This window comes from Liolophura sinensis, chromosome 2 (assembly GCF_032854445.1).
Source record: "Liolophura sinensis isolate JHLJ2023 chromosome 2, CUHK_Ljap_v2, whole genome shotgun sequence".
Taxonomy (NCBI): domain Eukaryota; kingdom Metazoa; phylum Mollusca; class Polyplacophora; order Chitonida; family Chitonidae; genus Liolophura; species Liolophura sinensis.
In genome coordinates, this window is record NC_088296.1 from 13,562,498 (window position 1) to 13,581,588 (window position 19,091).

At 38.4% G+C, this 19,091-nt stretch overlaps 2 protein-coding genes across 2 annotated transcripts in view; both read right to left on the bottom strand.

The window, feature by feature from the left end:
- Positions 1-19,091, bottom strand: part of LOC135462875 (uncharacterized) — a 315,472-nt gene that overhangs the window by 81,784 nt on the left and 214,597 nt on the right. The gene's annotated exons all lie outside the window — the stretch shown is intronic.
- LOC135463133 (uncharacterized) lies at positions 3,557-11,671 on the bottom strand. Its single transcript, XM_064740450.1, has 6 exons — positions 11,576-11,671; positions 11,066-11,209; positions 9,737-9,796; positions 6,416-6,499; positions 5,824-5,911; positions 3,557-5,396 (listed from the first exon to the last, which is right to left on the bottom strand). The coding sequence occupies exons 1-6, from the start codon at positions 11,649-11,651 to the stop codon at positions 5,030-5,032; spliced, it is 819 nt and encodes a 272-aa protein (XP_064596520.1). The 5' UTR covers positions 11,652-11,671; the 3' UTR covers positions 3,557-5,029.

Consider the following 19,091-nt stretch of genomic DNA (forward strand, 5'->3'; position numbering starts at 1 on the left):
TGGTTGCCAGTTAACAACACATTGCCAGAACATTCAATTGCAGTCAAGCCACCATCAGCAGACTGTTGGGTCGTTACCGCCTAACAGGCAGGACACAAGATCGTCCAAGATCGGGCAGGCCAAGTGTTACAACGCCTGGCGAAGACCGGTACATCCACACAATCCACCTGCGTAACCGGTTTGTGACGGCGACGTCAACGGCGGAAACGGTGGAAACGGCACTGGGACACCCCATCAGCAGACGCACAGTCTTACGACGACTACGCGTGAGTGGTATCAGAGCCTATCGCCCCTTCCGTGGAATGGCATTGACTCTTCTACACCGTCAAAACAGGCTGCGTTGGGCAAGAGTTGTACGTCGATGGCAGCGACGAGACTGGGAAAGGGTGCTGTTCACTGATGAAAGCCGATATAACCTCTTCAGAAATGATAGTCGAATTCGTGTCTATCGACGCAGGGGACAGCGATTGGCACAAAACTGCATTCAGAATGTCCACCCTTTTGGTGCTGGTGGGGAGCTTGTATGGGGCGGAATTTGTGGACAGGTGAGAACGAGATTGGTCATCATCCAGGGAAATCTGACTGGCCAAAGATACCGAGATGAAATATTGGGACCTGTTGTGGTGCCATTCGTGCATCAATAGCAAAGGGGTATCCTTTTGCACCAGGACAATGCACGACCTCATACCGCCAGAGTTGTACTAAATTATCTGGACACCGTTGATGTCAACGTACTGCCTTGGCCAGCACGATCGCCAGACATGAATCCCTTAGAGCATCTGTGGGATCATCTTGATCGACGTCTGAGACAACGCGTCCCTCCCCCACAAAACAGGCAACAGCTCGAACAGGCTTTATTTGAGGAGTGGGACAGAATTCCTGATGACGTCATCCGGCGACTGACGACTTCCATGAGGAGACGTATTTTGGCTTTAATTGATGCAATGGGTGCTCACACACGCTACTAACGATCTGTCTTATGACATGATAGGACATTAGGTACACCTTTTTAAGGGAGTCCCTTTACTTCCATTTGTGTAATTTTTCAGATTTACCCCATGCCTTCTTTACTCGGCCTGACAGAAAGTGTAATATCCATATGGCTTTGAATTTTTGAACAGAACTTGGGAAATGGTTTATTGCAATATAATGCTTATCATGTTGATACTGTCTGTCTTTCTTTCTCTTTCTTGTGGTGCTGAACAAGGTTATACGTTTCTTTTACCCGGTAGTTTATGTTACTAGAGCACAGAGAGTAAATCTAGAGCACCGACCACATCGCAGATGTATACAGTGAGTCCTTGTCAAATGATCACATGTTACCGGCGAAACCCGCCATCTTGTCTATAGTGATGGCTATGTACTGTTCATGCAAAAGTTTATAAAAAGCAAATTAGACGTTCCATATACATGTGCTACTACTAAGGTTAAAACAAATGCAATGACTGATCTAGAATTGGTCATCATAATGTGACTATGTAGACTTTCTTTATGTTCGCCACGTGTTCTGTACAGCAGAGTCTATTTTGAATTATTTAACGCGCTGATTGCGATCTGTCGTACAGTATTTACCATTCACCTCTATCAGAAAATATAGTTCTTACACACGCTTTGGTACATTTTTGGAATTGATGCATTTCCAAAATGTGAATTGGTTTTCCACATTTTAGTGGCTCCTTACAGTTATTTTTAAACATATCAGTCTTTACTTTTTTGACTTTGCATGTTTTCTTTTTCTCATCGAAAACAATTCACGGTCCGTTGGTTTAAACATTCTCCCGGGAAAAGACCACTGCTATATTAAAGTTACTGTCAATGACGTACTATACCGTGAATATGAGTGTTTTAATAGACATTTATTACGAAGCCAAACTGATAAATGAATGAAATAATATGTAAAGATTTGCAATAACATATTTAAACTTATCTGATATCTAGCTTGGCGGTATATAAAGCAAGTTTTAAAAAAAAGGGACTTTCGTGTGTGGTTGAAATTAATCCCTTCTCCATTACCTCGCTTTGTTAAGGACATAAGAAATAAGTATACAATAATCGGAATCATTCTCGTAATCCTATTCGACACAACGTTTTCAGGTAACATGTTACCCCATGACCAAAGCGGGCAATGCGTCTGAGACCCCAAAATACAATGGTGAATTTAGCCGTTCTCTGAACTTCAAAATTATTTCTTTTTTTTTTTTTTTGATTGATAAAATTATGTCTCTATGAACCATTGCGATACTCTGTTATAGCTTACTGCTCCCTAATTAGACATCAAATCTGTGAAAATGATTTCTATTCACTCAATTATATTTTTGTTATAAAGGGAGTTCCAACAGGAAGACGCCTTAAAATAGCAAAACTTGCCTTTGACCCTACATTTGTCTTTTGATAGAACAAAATTATAAATCGCATCACTGCAATTTTTCACAAACGTTCTTAAGCAATTGTACTTCTTGGTTAAGTAAGTTTTGCTTGTTTGAAGTCCTTTATGTTTTCTTTTTCTGCACATTACTGCTTCTGATATTCTGACGGTTTCTATTTTATTTTGCTTCAAGGTAAAATGACTTGTAATGCGTAAGCAGTGGTGCACCAGATTATGTTATGTATTACAATACACAGTGGTGCTTGCTTTTTGAATGCAAATCATATCTGAACAACCCCATAATTTTTCCAGAGAATTTGGCCAGATAAATTATTTTTGCAAATGGCACATATGCTTTATCTCTGTTTTTGCAGTGCGTGGTTGCTCTCAGTATTTAACAGGTAAGTAGCCGTGAGGGTTAACGATAAACACCGTAAAGTCAGTACACTGCCCCAACGTCTTGGGAGTGTAGGCATTGTCGTTCTTTCAACGTTAGCAATCTATACCCGCCTGAGCAAAGTCTACCTGCACCATAAAAAGTGTTTCACGTCTTAGTGGAAGAGATTGAATGTCCACCAATGAGTCCAAGGTTGTTTGGTAAGAGGACTAGACTGCAACCGCCGTGCACAGAAACCTGTTGGTGTTGACTGATTACAACTCCGTAATCAAAGGAACCGCTCAGATGTGACGTGAGCTGCCGTTTGCGTTGTAAACCAGTAAGGCGTTATGCCTATGTAGAAACATGTTTATCTCTATGTTGCTTTTATTCTCAGTGCTATTATCATACGCCATCAAATTACTGTTTTATCCCATGGAGCTACAAATATATGTGTAAGACTCGGTAAACAACTCAGATTATCATGTACACACGTCTGCCAATAGACCAAAGTTTCAGAAAGTCGACAAGGGTAGTCATTCAGACAGCCAGTTCACAAACTGTTCTGAATGTCCTTCCATAACCTCTCTGTAAGCGATCTATCGTAATCTCTGACATGTCAGTCGTCAGAACAGATAATGCGGGTAGAATGTCATGTGAATACTTGGTGTATGTATGGGTGGATTTTTCTGCAATGAATCGAAAAATATTCGATTTGATATTTGATGTTCTGGCCGGGGATATACAGCCAGGTATATTTTCAGACAGCTGGAAAAGAGATTTGGTTTAACCTAACCACCGACGTGTGTATTTTATTACCCAAGTTATAATATATTACACAATAGTCCCCTTGGTTATCTGCTGCTATCATATTTATATTAACTAAGGCTCTTGTACTTAAAGTAACCATTTAGTACTAAATTTGCATATAATAAGCTTCTAAAGGAACGGATGTTAGACAAGCGCATGTTTATGTATGCTGATGAAATAATGCAGTACATGTAAGTAACACCGTAATAATTGGAAAACAATTAATTTTGTTGTGAATAATATGAAAAAATACGTGATTTGCAATGTACAGTCTTCTTAGTATAACTAAATATCTTCATATACAGCATGCTGTTTCCTTATATAACAGTGAAGAGATGTTTTTCTACATCTGTGTCGTTCAAAAATCTGTTTATACATAACAGTCAGAAAAGATACTGCCAGCATTATTTCGACAGACTCTTGGGGAACACGGTTCACAGTTAATATTGAGAGCTTTTAACCATATATTAAAACAAAACGATGTTCCATTATTGCTATATCCTTTTCCATAGAAGATAATCTCGTGTGCAAACATCTAAAATATACCGTTAAATGTGGTTTAAAATGATACAGCCGTAGTCTCAAATTCTTGTCTAAATGTCAGATGGCATTATTGAAATCAACGTGACGAGAAACTGTTACGAAGAGTAAAACATTTGAAAATCAGTCAGTGTGTTAAAGGAGAAGAAAACATACAAATGATGCAAAATCAGAGGAAAGAGCCTTAAAACTTTTCTGGAAACATGATCTTTAATATTTTTTTTCGGATTTTTCTATCAATAGAAAATAGTATTTGAAAATATCTTTGTATGATGGGTATTTGGGGTCAACTTTTGGTATTGATCGTTGTTGCACAATGATGTTCTAAGTAAGGATGGGATGCATGTCTAATCAATTCATTTGAATGTAAACATCAAAACATATGCATTTAATCTCAATTATGACACTATTTATAAACATGTTAAAAATATAAATGTGATCCAAATTGTTGTTAAATACATTTGTTAGTTGTAAAGAACAAATACTAGTGCAAAAATATTTATTAAACCTGTGTTACATCCGCACTGATGATATTATTAAGTCTATTAATACCAAAAGGTTGTCCCAAATACCCACCATACAAAAATTATTTTCATGTGTCTTTTCCTCGTTAAAGAAAAGTTGAAATATTGAAGATTACATTTACAAATAACTTCTCGCATTCTTTTATCTGAATCTTATTTTATTTTTATGTTTTCTCCACGTTTAAGGTCATCTAATAGGCGCCTGTAGTCGGCAAGGGAAATAAACGCTGCAGTCACATCTTGACAGGTTGACAGCAACATATAATGCAAACTGGAATGGGTAAAAATAGGATAAGTAGAGAACAGCATTATTGTGTTAGTTCATTTTCCGTTCAAAATTTCATTGTGCATACTACATTTTCTGTACAGTAGTACATGTATCCAGGGCCGACCAGGGTATCGCTTCGCTCACTTTTAATGAGACGCTAAGTTTGCCACAAGAGATGTGTACAATTTGGTCCCTGACGTGTCCCGTGTATTAACAGATTCGTACAGTCCGCTATTGTCATTGTCATTAGGTGACTGTGATGGTGCACTAACGTCTTCGTATGTTGGGGAATCACCGATTGGTTGTACATCGGTCTCGTTTATGTCCATTTCAATTTCAACTCTCGGGCCGGTTCGTCTGCTTCGTCTACTTTCTTCCAATGATGAAGAACTCTCAACATCCTCATAAGAATGTCCGGTTTCAACAGCTGATAGGTTGTCATTTGAATTAATATTTTGCAACACAGAGCCTTGAGACTTGCATAATTCCACTACTTTCAAGCCCCAATGTTTACTGTGTAAAAGAACGCTAAGGTGAATATGGATGTTTTCCTACAGTTTCACATTTTATTGATTATGGAATGTTGATATTTCTTGAACATTTCTGCTCTTTCTAAAACCTTTATATTACATACATCATAATGAAGAGTAAAACAAGAGCAGAAATGACAGTGTTACAAATGGCCAGTAGTTATACATACCGGTGAAATTCAGCCTCATTTTATATCATTGTTTTTATGGGATTTATTCTAGCTGTTTTTTCTGTTAATGTAAACTGCACAACACACGTTCCCGATCTAGAATTACTCAATACGCCATGTTGTCATCTTATTTGATGAGGAATAACACAGAAACACTGCAAATGGATCAGGAGATTCTTAGTCAACCAGCAGAATCCTTAATTAAGCAGGAAAGCACAAGAAAAAACGTAAGTTGCTTACCGAATAAGAACAACAACAACAACGATCACCGCGATGCAAAGAGGTTCCCCGAATCCTACTGCGAGTCCGACTGTTAAGGCATTACAATCTGACACCATGGAATTGAATCAAATAATGGATATTTTTAATGTGTGCTAATGACATCGGATGGGACGTTTAGAATCTGACATAAGTAACATGAAAATACATACAAGTTGCATTCCACCTGCCAATATTTTGGCTAGGAATGTGTGATAAATCGCTATTCAGTGAACGAACGACGACAACTGAACAATATTTCTTTTTAACTATCAGGGAAATACATCTAGAAGAACAGATATTTTAAGGCAATTGGCTATAATAAAATCAAATACTTTGCAAACATATTAGTTTTGTAGGAGTATGGTTGGTAAATACTAGTATGAGACATCCAGGTTTAATCGAGCAAAATTTTTACATTCAGAAATTCATGAGGGCAATAAAGTGTTGTTCATACGACAAAAGTCCTGGTTTCTTCACTGTTACAAAAAAAAAACTGAGTATTAAACACAGTAGCTCGAACAAAATATCGAACATAATTAAGAAAAATGTGTTAATTAGATGTCAAACTTACCGGACTGTGCGTTTCTGTTTTGGTTTGGACTGGCTGTTGTTGTTGTTGCATGGCCAACCGAGACGGTGGTTTTGCTTGACAGAGCTGAATTAAAGTAATGATAAGCAGATGTAGTGATCCACATTTGGTTAAAATGTGTTTTACCCTCGCAGTCATATCAAATGTTTTCTTTTGTTGTTTTCTGTTGGACTTTCTTACACTCTGAAGTAGATTCATTTTAAGTGCTGTTCAATAAGCTTAAATTTTACGATACGAGCACCAGCAAGTTTGCGCTCGAAAAATACACTAAATACATCCACGTTGAAACATAACACGTGCTCCTCAAGTGAAAGAGCCTTTATCGATGTATTGAAGCTAAAACTGCGACCACGAAAAAGAAGCAGGAATTGGACTTGGCAACATTTCTGCTTAAGCTCACACGAAGAAAGGAAGAGACCGAGAGTATCCATATCACTTTGGTAATGTAAAAAAGGCCGAATTGAACCGATCAAGAGAATATCCATCCCAAGAATGGAACTTATTGCTGCAACTATGGCGCTGCGTCTCACAAGAATGATAACCAGAGAACTGGACTAGAGCATTGAAGATATCAGCTTCTGGACAAACAGCATGTCCGTTCTTCGGCACCACAAGGTTACAGACTTTCGTGGTCAATCGAATCGCCATTATCCGGGACGGATCCGATGTACAACACTGGAGGTACGTACCATCAAAACCAACTCCTGCTGATCTGGCCACCAGACGAGCTCATCACGTCATCATCAAATTTCTCAGCAGCAAAATCCCCTTTTATAGATCACAGATTTTACTGTAACTTGAATCAGACTGGACTGTCGAAAATGATTCGACATACCTTGGTCACATACATCGATGACTCGGACACCTGAGGGGAAATTTGATTTTGAATACCGTCTTTCAGAAATAATGGGTAATCGGATTCTCTCCCACTATCAAAACAATTGGTGAAACGTTGTATGATGTGTTGATGCATGGGAGCGAATAATCCGTATCGCTCGAAAAGTGTTGCATTCCCTGGTTCACCTTCAATCTCGCCATTCTGAGGACGAGCTACTTGTCACACTGTTATGTGAGGCCCGTACTCAACCGTCGATCAATAACCGAAGTGTGTCATGACTACAAAAACTTGGATGCCCTGGCGCCCAGTCATCTTCTCTTCATGCGATCTGCATAGAACTTTCCCCCATGAATTTTCGGCAAAAGAGAGAATTATTTCAGTCCCAGGTGGCGTTAAACCCAGTACCTATCCGACATCTCCTTGGGACGATACACTTCTAAATACATGTATTTGAAGGAGAGTGATCTTGTTTTGGTGGTTGACAGCACTCCGCGGAAATCGTGGTGCATGGGAAGAGTGTTAAGCACCACAAAAGATCGCCATCTGCCACTGTTAAAGGCAGACTCACTACCATTGTCCGTCCAGTTGATAAGTTGTGTCTGTTGTTGAAAATGGATGGCACTGACTCTCCTTAATCATTCGTTGCACAGTGGACAGTGTTTATAATATTTTCTTTACATAAAATTAAGCTGTGTTCAATCCCCGGTCTCCACACTGTTGATATGTCGTTGTTAATCTTACCACCATCTCATGTAAAGGATATTTAGGGTACTTCACTTTATTACAAATTTTGTTTAAATTTAAATGTTTTAAGCTGGTCATTATTGTGATAGATTGTTTTCGTGCAAAAGATTTTCAACATGTAAATTTCTGAATGGCAATTTTGTTAAATCCTGTTATATATATATATATATATATATATATATATATATATATATATATATATATATATATATATATATATATATATATATATATATATATATATATATATAGTTCGTCCTGTGTTTGTACACGCATAATACCGCTGAAGTCGCTGCTACTCCTTATCTACTTAGCAGTTGTAAGGGGCATAACTCCTGGCACGGTTATTTCTTTCTTTGCCCCCATTTTGGTGGTAAATTCGTTGGCGAACATGGCGACGTCCTCGTCCGACCGTGTACAGTAGCACGTTCTTAACTTATTTAACTGGTGTCATTGTTTTTAATGATCATATTTGTGTATAATCTGCACATGTGTAAGCTTCTATAATTGAGTTAATTTGTGGAACAGCAAACTTCGTACACGACTAAGCCGAATGTAAATTTCTCTTCGCGTATGTACCCTACTCGCCAAAAGTTTTAATATTGGCTGAGATATTTGTGCCCTTTGTATTGTTTGTTCTTCAAACCCTATATTGTTTACCTTTGTAATTGTGCTGCTGTTGTTGTCCAGATAACTAGGTTTATTAATGTTTAGGTGAAACAGATTTTGCGACAACAGTACATATACTAATGAAAAAGATGTTGGTATATTTTATTATATATGTTACCGTATCTAGTTTATGCGCCCTAACACATTGCATATTGTCAGAACATATTACTTAATACGTGTTTTTTTTTTGCTGTCAATCACATCAACACACCAGCACGCCATAGCATAATCGCATCATCGCCTCAGCCATCCCATGCCCTGAAATGCATTTAATAAAATGGACTTGTGTTACCAGATGTGGATTACGTTTTGCCTTCATGCCGTACTCCAATCGTAGCAGACTTAATTTTTCGCTGGTCAGTTTTTTGCCATAATCCCTACCAGGGCCATGCAGATAACCACGCTAAAAATGTAATCATGTATAAATAACTCGATGGATTTAAACACTGAATACATTTTTGCAAACTCATCATTTATTGACACACCTTACCGCTGATCTGGAGAATCACTGGCTAATCTATGTTAACTATGTATGCCATCCACTTAACCTTGGTCTTATAAATTTATACAGTTTATATATTGCCTTGCTGTCTTATTCTTATGTGTGTGTATCGTCAGATGAATTAATTTTTTGGCTGTATTTGGTGGCCTTGACTTCATTTCTGTGTACATAAATGTACCTGTATGTGGGAAGATCTGCCAGCAACATGCGGATGGTAGTGGGTTTCCCCCGGGCTCTGTCCAGTTTTGTCACATCATAATGCTGACCGCCGTCGTATAAGTGAAATATTCTTGAGTACGGCGTAAAACACCAATGAAATAAATAAATAAATAAAGAAATGTGTCTGCAATATCCAGTCCTGGTGATGGCAAAAGAGCCGAAGAATGGAGTCATCACGAAACTTTCGTTTTTTGGAGTTATATTATGTGTACAAAATGTTTTAGTGTTTAACACGAAATACGCTATAACAAATAATACAGGAAAAAGATTTGCAATAATAAAGCTTATTTTTACCAGAAAACAAATATTTTAACAGAGAATGTTGTCTTACATTTGGTTGAGCCGGCTTCTTTGGAAGTACCCGTTGGTGTTGTTGTAGGTTTCTCATTATCTGGAACACCAAAAGAAAAACTGCATAGGCTGAAGCTAAAACAAATAAGTCATGTGGTTATTTTTATGTGTGTCATTCACTGTACGGATTATAATTTTACAGCTTCAGTTTTGGGATGTTCGCCCATTTACCAGAAACTTACGGTCATTTTATCTTTCATGCTGACTTTAGAACTTATTTAATGGGGAAATCATAGACTTCTCACTCAGCCATTGACCGGTAGGTGATAATATTGATCCTTCTAAACAGTGACAAATGTAAGTCTTATCACGTGACTGGTTAGTGTAAATGGTGTTGTGGGGACAGCTCCCTGAATTACATTCTGCTGCAATAGATACAAGCCATGCTGAGGAGTAAACATGTGTTGTTGTAACATCCACACTTTAGGACACAAGCAATGAAACATAATTTTCACGGGAGTATTCTCTTCATTAATTACACTAACCTATCACTTTCCTGAACACCTTGTTCTTCCCCCGTACCGTTAAATGCGAATATTTTTTTCACCTTTATTTTGCATGGTTGACATTCCTGGTAGTGTTTGCATACTTTCGATTCGAAGTATGCCGGCGTGCACGGGTGTTTATCTGTTGTCTATGGAGAGAATACATTTGCAGCGATAAATTGGAATCCGGAATGGGCTGTTACCCAGGCAGTGCCACAGGGATGAGTATGTGTCATTCAGCTGTGTTAGTGTACCATTGCTAGACGAACATCCACTAAGATTTGTGACCCTATCCGTGTTACATTCTGCTCTGCAACCACACAGCTAAGCTCCACATTGTGTAACTGCCTCACCTCAGGACACAGACACTATTCAGTAATAGTGATGATAATAATAACAATATTAATACGCCCGATTTCTTCCCACACAGGAGTGAGAATGCGAACAATCAGTTTCATTCTTGTTTTGTACAGTTCATCTTTGTTGCACTGTTTGACTTTCACGCAAGCGGCTCAGATGGTTACTAATGCGGTCGCTGTGAGTTCACGTCCAGCTTTTGCTGGCTTCTTTTACTGCCGTACGTGGAAGGTCTACTAGCAACCTGCGGACTTTCGTGGGTTTTCCCCGGTCTGTGCCCGGTTTCTTTCCACCACAATGTTGTCCGCCGTCGTATAAGTGAATCCTTCAGTAAGGCGTGAAACCACCAATCAAATAAATAAATTTATTCAAGCTTACTATGAAAATATGCATATACGTTTTATCAATTGTTGTTGGAGAGAACACTTCCAAGGCTAAATCCGTAATCCTGAAGGCGTTTTACTTACCCTCACAATACGACAGGGCAGGAGATGTGTCCGTCCGCTGTTTTAGTACACGATTCCTGAGTAAGCATTCACACAAACCGCTGGTCGTGTTACATTCTGCCCCATTACCACACAGCTGACTTCCGCATTGTGTAACTCCCTCTCCTAAAGACGCAAGTAATGAAACTTGGTTACTACGAGTGCATTCTGTTGATCGGTTACACTGTATTTCGTTTAAACTGTAAAGTTAAGTGTTGAATAATTACACACAAATACAGTCTCCAAGCACACGCCGGGTGAATTGGTTTACATTATGGTAGCCTAGAAAAGTGTAACAGTAACACTTCAACTCGTTTAACGTAAAAATTCAAAACATTTTTTCACTCTTGTTTTGCATGGTTGACATTCGAGGACACTGTTTGCATGCATTCAATGCAAATTATGCAGGTAGGCATAGGCTTGTAACTATTGTCTTTGGAGAGGTCAGATTCGCAGGGCTAAACTTGAAATCCTGAAGGCGCTTCAACCTACCCACACAGTACAACAGGGATGGAGATGTGACAGTCAGTTTTATTAATGCACCATTGCTAGACGAACATCTACACATATTCGTGTCCGTGTTACACTCTGCTCCGTAACCACAGAGCTGAGCCCCACATCGTGTAAATCCCTTACCAAACAATAATGAGTTTACATAAATACATTTTCTTTATCAAATAGACTAACGTGCCATTCTCCTTCTCATCAGTTTCTGTTATTGTCGTTGTTTTGTAATCCTCTGTTTCGTTTGGCTTATAATGCTATAAGATCTTATAGTATGGATTTCTACTGGAGTTCGAGGTTTTATTATTAGCGTTGTTTTTGACACATCATATTAGATTCAGATTTATCCGTTTACAGTAATCATAGTGTTTTAAAATTGCCGCCTATACATTTTGATAGTCTGCAGCTAAGTACAGGCCTCGAGGCGTTACCTTAACATGAAGCAGTCTGAGGGCTATATGTATGAACGTTTATGTCACTGGTACTAGTGATGTCAGTTGTGCCATGATTTAAAGCTAAGGTGCCGCCGAAACTTGCAGGTTTAGGCATGAACTATATAACATTATGCCTGTTAAAATACAATGTGTAAAATCTCATGCCTTACGAATAAAAAATGTGAAGCTTTTCTTTTTTTTAATTCTTTGCAGTACAGATGCTTGACTTAAACAAGCAGTAAAACGTGGATGACTGCTGCATTCTTTTGTCATTATCGGGTAGACACACACACTGTGTTTTGGAAACACTTAGATCCAAGGCCACAACTGACGGTTCCACACGACTGGAGTCCTGTACCTTCAAACACAAATCAGTTATGAATAATTTCTATGTAACATCCTCAAATTTTTCTTGGCCTTCTTTCAATATATTTGTATAGATTTAACACATGGATGAAAGAAATGTATGTAACAGGAACAAAAACATTTTCGTAACCTTCCAAACATTATAAACAAAGCAATCTACCATATACTCCTTGAAAACCGTGAAAAAAGATGTGATACTTCTACGACGTATAGGCACGGTCATTTGGATGACTTATTGCGGTGAAACTTATCACTGCATACCGAGAAGTTATGTTCCACGAAGGTCGCCCGCATCGCTTAATTTTCTGAACATTCAGAATAATTCATACATTGTAGTTTTCGGACGAGCATGCTTTTGTCCCTCTTTAGGGTGTATTATATTCATTTTTGGCGGGTTTTAGGGTGTACCAGTGGTCACACAGGTTACCAGGGACTTTTAATCTGTTGCTGAGACTTTATTTGTGCAATCCCAATTGTCAAGTTCATCGATTCATCTGTATTCATTTGAATATTACAGTCACATTAGATCCAAACAATTGAAGCTAAATCTTCTGGTTTTGTATTCCTTTCACCATTTTGCATTCTCTGGACGTTTGAACATTGCGAATAGTTCCACCCTTAACCGAGGAGGGTAAATCTGTCTAGAGTTTTCTTGGTAGCCCAAAATCTTTGGGAATAATCTGGTGCAAATTTGGAAAAACTTATATATTTTATACCATCATTTTGGGCAACAGTGTAGGGTTTAACTAACAAACATTTAAATGTTGGGAAATATAACATGAGAAATGTGTTGCAAAATGTGACCTGAAAATGTGTCCCCCTCAAGCGTGCATTATATTTTAACCCAGCTGTACTCTGCTAACGATTTAAGAAAAGAATGAATGATTATGGCTCAACGCCACATCGGCAATATTTCATCCATATCGTGGGGAGATATGTGGATAGAACTAGAAAAAGAGGAAGATATTTCTGATTTGGTAGGGCTTTTTAATGGTACTAGCAGATCAGTGTCTTACTAAGGGAATGCAATAAAATATAAATAAAGTCCAGACAGTTTTAAAAGCTATTAGTGGATTATAGACACGTGAGGAAACTTCAGTGTTTACACATTATGTTGTAAAATGTCTGCAGGAAGTTATTTTGTGGCGCGTACAAAACACATTTCATAAAGCGGAATTTAAAACACATAACGACCACAAGCATTTAAAATATTGAAACTGATTTTGTTGATGTTGGATCACATAGTGGTTGTTTGATAAATGATTAACTTTATATATTCTTAAGTACTGCGTAAAACACCAATCAAATAAATAAACAAACCTGGTGATGAAAAGGAGAATTTGGGACTGATTTAGAGCAAGAATGCCATTTTTTATATTTTTATCGGTTATACTCCAAGTTGTTGCTGTAGCATTGAAAAAGAAATAATTTAAACCACGTCAGTAAAAACCTACCATGTGGCATGCCGCGGAAGTGCACCAACTATGTAAATGTTAATTAGCCCCACTGGATTGTAGGAAAAACATGGACATGCCTTCTACCAAAACATGAAGGATATTCTACAAATATTAGTACATGTACTGGAAAATTGTAGGCTATTTCATTTCCTTTTTTAAATCAAATTATGCAAACAAACCGCTGAGTGCGTTTTATACGTTTTAGTTCCTGTAACAGTTTTCGGAGCTTTTTACAACGTAATACCTGTGCTGTTAAAAACTTGGTAAAGGTAATGTCAGTGAAAATTTAACCCAACGTGTAGACAAAGCCTTCTGTAATTTGTTTTATAACTGGTCCCAGGAGACTACAGGTGATACAGATGTTCGTGTGGAATAACGTCTGGGTGCTCGGTAAATATCAATTGAACGTGTTAAAGACACAGGTGCCCCAGTTACACCGTTGATCTGTCCTCGTCGTCCACGACGAATACAGTTTTTTTTGGCCGTATCACAACTTATATAATTATTCAGACATAAATACATATATCATAGCCATATATTTATATTTGTCACAGGGGCCGAGCTGGTTAGCGTGCCAGCGCGGCGCAATGATCCAGGAGCCTCTCACCACTGCGGCTCCTGTAATTCAAATTCAGCTCATGCTCTCTTCCTCTGCGGTCGTACGTTGGATGGTCTGTTAGCAGCCTGCGGATAGTTGTGGTAGCCTCTAAAGCATTTAATTTGTAATTTTTTTCTTTTCACAGCTAGAAAACTGATGCGCTAGATATACAAAATACGTTTTGCATAGATCTGTGAGAAATTTGTGAAACAGGGTTGAGAGTTAGAAAAAAAACAGTCGTCAACACAATGACTGTAGTATCATATACATGGTCAGGAATTCCGCCACACTTGAGCAGCCACGCCTTACAGTGTGTCATTACGTAAACAGACAGACCACTGCATTAAAGTCAGTTAACAGCTCTACTGCTGATAATTCCTAATGGAACCAGAAGTGTATTATTTCAGGTTTTCGCGTGGTTGAAAGATGAGCTTGCTTAAGGGTTTGTTTAAAAGCTAAATACCTGGTGTCGTTAGCTAGCTATTATGTTATCTGCTATTTATTGGTAGTCTAATATACATTTTATAGTGTAACAGTATAACTGTTTACACAGCACTCTTAACGTGTGTCACTGATCCAATCAAACACTGTTACTTCACGCAGCCAAAAATCCCACCATTCCGGTGTTATTTTATGTTAACCCATTGGAGACTTTAAAATTGTAGCATGCAGCTTGTATTAAAAAGCAGAATTCGGTGGTGAAGATATGCTGCTGAGGGAACACTGAGAATCTATGAGATACCAGTTTTATTCCCGTCCAATACATGTACATGTAGATATTGATTTACTTCATGATTCTTCATACTAGATGATCAACACCAAGATTGTCTTCCTGAAGCAAAACAGCACCTATAGCAACATCAATTGCATCATCTGCTAACTTAAAAGTTTTCTCAAAATTAGGTGCTGGCAACACAGGCGAACTTGTAAGTGTGGCTTTTATCTCATCAAAAGCAGTCTGGCACTCATCTGACCAAATAAACTTACTGGACTTTTTCAACAGATGAGTCTATGGCTCACTATTAGTGGAAAAGTGTGGAGAGAATTTCCTGTAATATCCAGCCATACCCAAAAAGCGCTTAAGCTGCCTCTTGTTACAGGGTACAGGACGTGTGGAAATAGCACTGACTTTAGAGTTAATAGGCTTACAGCAACTCTGGTCAATGCCAGCAGCAACAACATTAACAGAATGTACAGAAGTGTTGCCAATGTCATTTCTGTTAACATAGGTAGTATTTTTCTATACGCGCACTTCCTACCAATTTTGTTTTTCTTTTTGGAAGTTTTATTTTGCAATCTGGATAAACCTCCAGAGACACTTTTCAGCGAATTAAATAAAATCCGTGTCTTATGGTGACGAACTGAAGGCACAGTTATGGATTTTGGGTTGCTTTCATATTTTCACGCGTCTTGTGAGCCTCATAAATAGTACTGTTTCTGTTATCGGCAGTCTGTTTATGAACAGTTTTTAATCTGGTTATTAGTCTTACTTCTCTTAGCTGAGGTCTGGTTAAACCACAATGTTGAACATCACAATTAGCCTTGTTTCTTGCCTCAGACCATGATTGCCTTGTAGCAAGAACGTGTCAGTGGGGTTCTATCTCCCTGAAGCCGCATACCTACACAAAGACTACATCTACCACTCCCTGAGTTTTCTCTACACTTTCACACACACGTTATATAATCGAGCAAAGAGCTTTAGAATTGGCACTTAATTTCACCAGCGTGCGATATTCTCGTCCAGCAGGAATTACTCTGGGTCGTGAACGATAAACTTACCGAACACGGATAACGATGAAGACAGCAACAGCCACTAATATCGCCCCTCCCAAACTGAAGCCAGAACTATAGTAAACACCCGTAAAATCTCGTCTGTAAAACAGGTTATACAATTAGGGGAATTAAAATGTCCAAAAATGTGAGGGTGTATACTGAACATCTATTTATATTAAGATATATTTCTGAAGAATTGAATGGAATGTCCCCAGTTTAAAAGAACAAATCCACAACCATGTTTTAGTTGCATTGAGTTTCTGTAACGAAATGGCGCATCTAACTCACAGTGATGAGCTAACTTGTTTGATCTTACAATTGGACGTAGTTCTAACAGTTACATAACATAATTTTCCATTGCCATTCCATTTTTCATTGTTCATTTCAAATATTCCGTTTATAATCCATTGTAGCGGCGACATTAGCGATGTAGGTCAAGACAATTTGAGTGTTTGGAAAAACAAAATTGCCAACTGTTTACTAAATGTTAGGTCAACAGTAATAACGGTATAATCATGGATGACAGAAAAACGTAAACCATACTGGTATCTTGCCTTCTTACTTACATGGAACTCCCTGCGTTCTAGCTACTCCTTTGCTGGGTGTAGTACTTTCAGACTTGGTATCTACACGGGCAAGAAAAGAGACAAACAAAACTCGACTTAATTGATCTTTAGTTTTGTCAATGTTTTAGTTTTACAAATATTAGAATTGCACCAATGCCGTATGTGCACAGAACTGCTATCCTAAACAGCAAAAATAACATCACACGACCATGCATTGTCCCCTGTAAAGACCTATCCTCTAAAAAAACATGCGTACACACGTCCAAAGAATGACACAGAAACATATCCTCACTACTGTAATGTGGAGAAGTGCTTTTTGCGTCCGTATTAAGGTTTCCATTTTGTTGTCGATAGTAAGACAGAGACGTCACATCTCAACGTTTTCAAATTTTGGCTCAAACTGCTTCCATTAACCTTATTTGTTCTATTGCATCCTCACAGCCATTTGAAATAAACCAACCATTCGACAACTGATTCCCGTTGTATAAGTAAAATATTCTCCAGGGAAGTCGTCAATCTTCAATCAACCTAAAATGTAGCACATGGGCGGTAGATAGAAATTGTCATATATTACTACTGTGTACATTTACGTGTACAATAACACATGCCATATGTTACGATGTTCCATTTCTGCTCATGGTCTGCATACAATTATACCAGAGCAAAGACGACAGAGATCTCTGGGAAATGATCACACCTAAGCAGTGGAATAGGCTCTTGTCAATTTGTCTCCGTTAGGGTTTTATTCTAACTGTTCATGACCATATTACAGGAAATGGGTAACCGATGAGAGTAGTTGTAAGGCAATATTTTTAAAAGACCACCCAAGAAAACTCTAGGAAAGATGGATGACGTGCCGATTAGATAAGTGGATGGTTTTTTTTTTTTTTTGGTTTTTTTTATTATTATTATTTATTTAAAGCTGCTTTAAACAGAATAGTTTGAAGAACTGTGGTGCTGTCACGAAATCTTTCAGAGGAACAGAGAAGTTACAGCACAATGTACGCGTGAGGTTACTTTGTGTTTTGTGGTTTGTGGTGGAGCTGCTTTGTTTACCACCAACGTACAGATTAAAATTTTACTCAATCAGTGGGATTACCTTGAGCTGAGTAGTCTCCCTTTGTGGTAATAGGGATTGTTGAGCTTGATGCAAGAGAGGTAACGTTACCTGCAAATAAGAAGAAAACACACATTTACACCCGAATCAACGTGCCACCACCTTGCTCAACATTATATGCGTATATATAAGTGGCTAGTATCATTTGCCATCAGCAAGGTATCACGGAAGGAATTTAGAAGGTAAAGCTCAATGTACGCGTGAGGTTAACTTTGTGGCCATATATATCCCGTGGTTGTGGGTGTAGTGGAGTTTCTGCGTTTACCACTAACATACAGATTACAATTTTACCAAATCAGTGAGTTTACCTTGTTCTGAGTGGTCTCCCTTTGTGGTAACAAGGATTGTTGAGCTTGTTGCGATAGATGTAACGTTACTTGCAAATACGAAATGAGACTGACATTTATACTTGTGTAATCGTGTCATCACCTTGCTCAACGTTATATGTGTATATATTTTTACGGTATTGAAAACAGCAACAGAAAATAGACTCAGTGACTCAATATTATAATGTAAACAATGCTTTATATATAAAATGAGACGTACAGTTTTACAGACAGTTCAACAACAACAACATAAAAAACATACACGTCAGTATTACCGGTCTTTAAAAGTTTCCAGTTCACCTTTGCACCCCAAGGAACGTTTTCCAGGAAATCCAACGTAAAGACCATGGGATAAACACACAATCCACACAAGTCACAAATTGTCCCAGTCAGGTACTTCGCCAGGTTAGCGAACACAGTACACAGGTTACACAGAACTGGAACAGTCAAGCCTTTGAATGACGTCACACCCGCAGAGCACAACACAGGGTAAATACAGGCATGGAGGTATAATCCACTTCAGATCAGTCACAGCTCCCGCGGAAACTCACAAACGAGCCGTTCAGAGACGTAGAGAAGTGTCACCTTGTGGCAGAACGAACGTCCTTTGCAAACTGAAAACTTCAGTTTAGAGTCCGTGACGACCTTGTCGGTCAGGTGAGGTCAGCGTGTTAAACAAATTACACAGTCAACACTGTATAATCATAATAAAGATCCGAACACCAATAAACGTGACTTCCGCAGAAATTCACTTAAACCAGACATCAGTACTACTGTGGTACACAAACGGTGCCGGCATAGAAATCTGTCCTCCCAAACGAAACTGGCATCACCAGCTCATATCAATATAATGGACTCGATACGAGA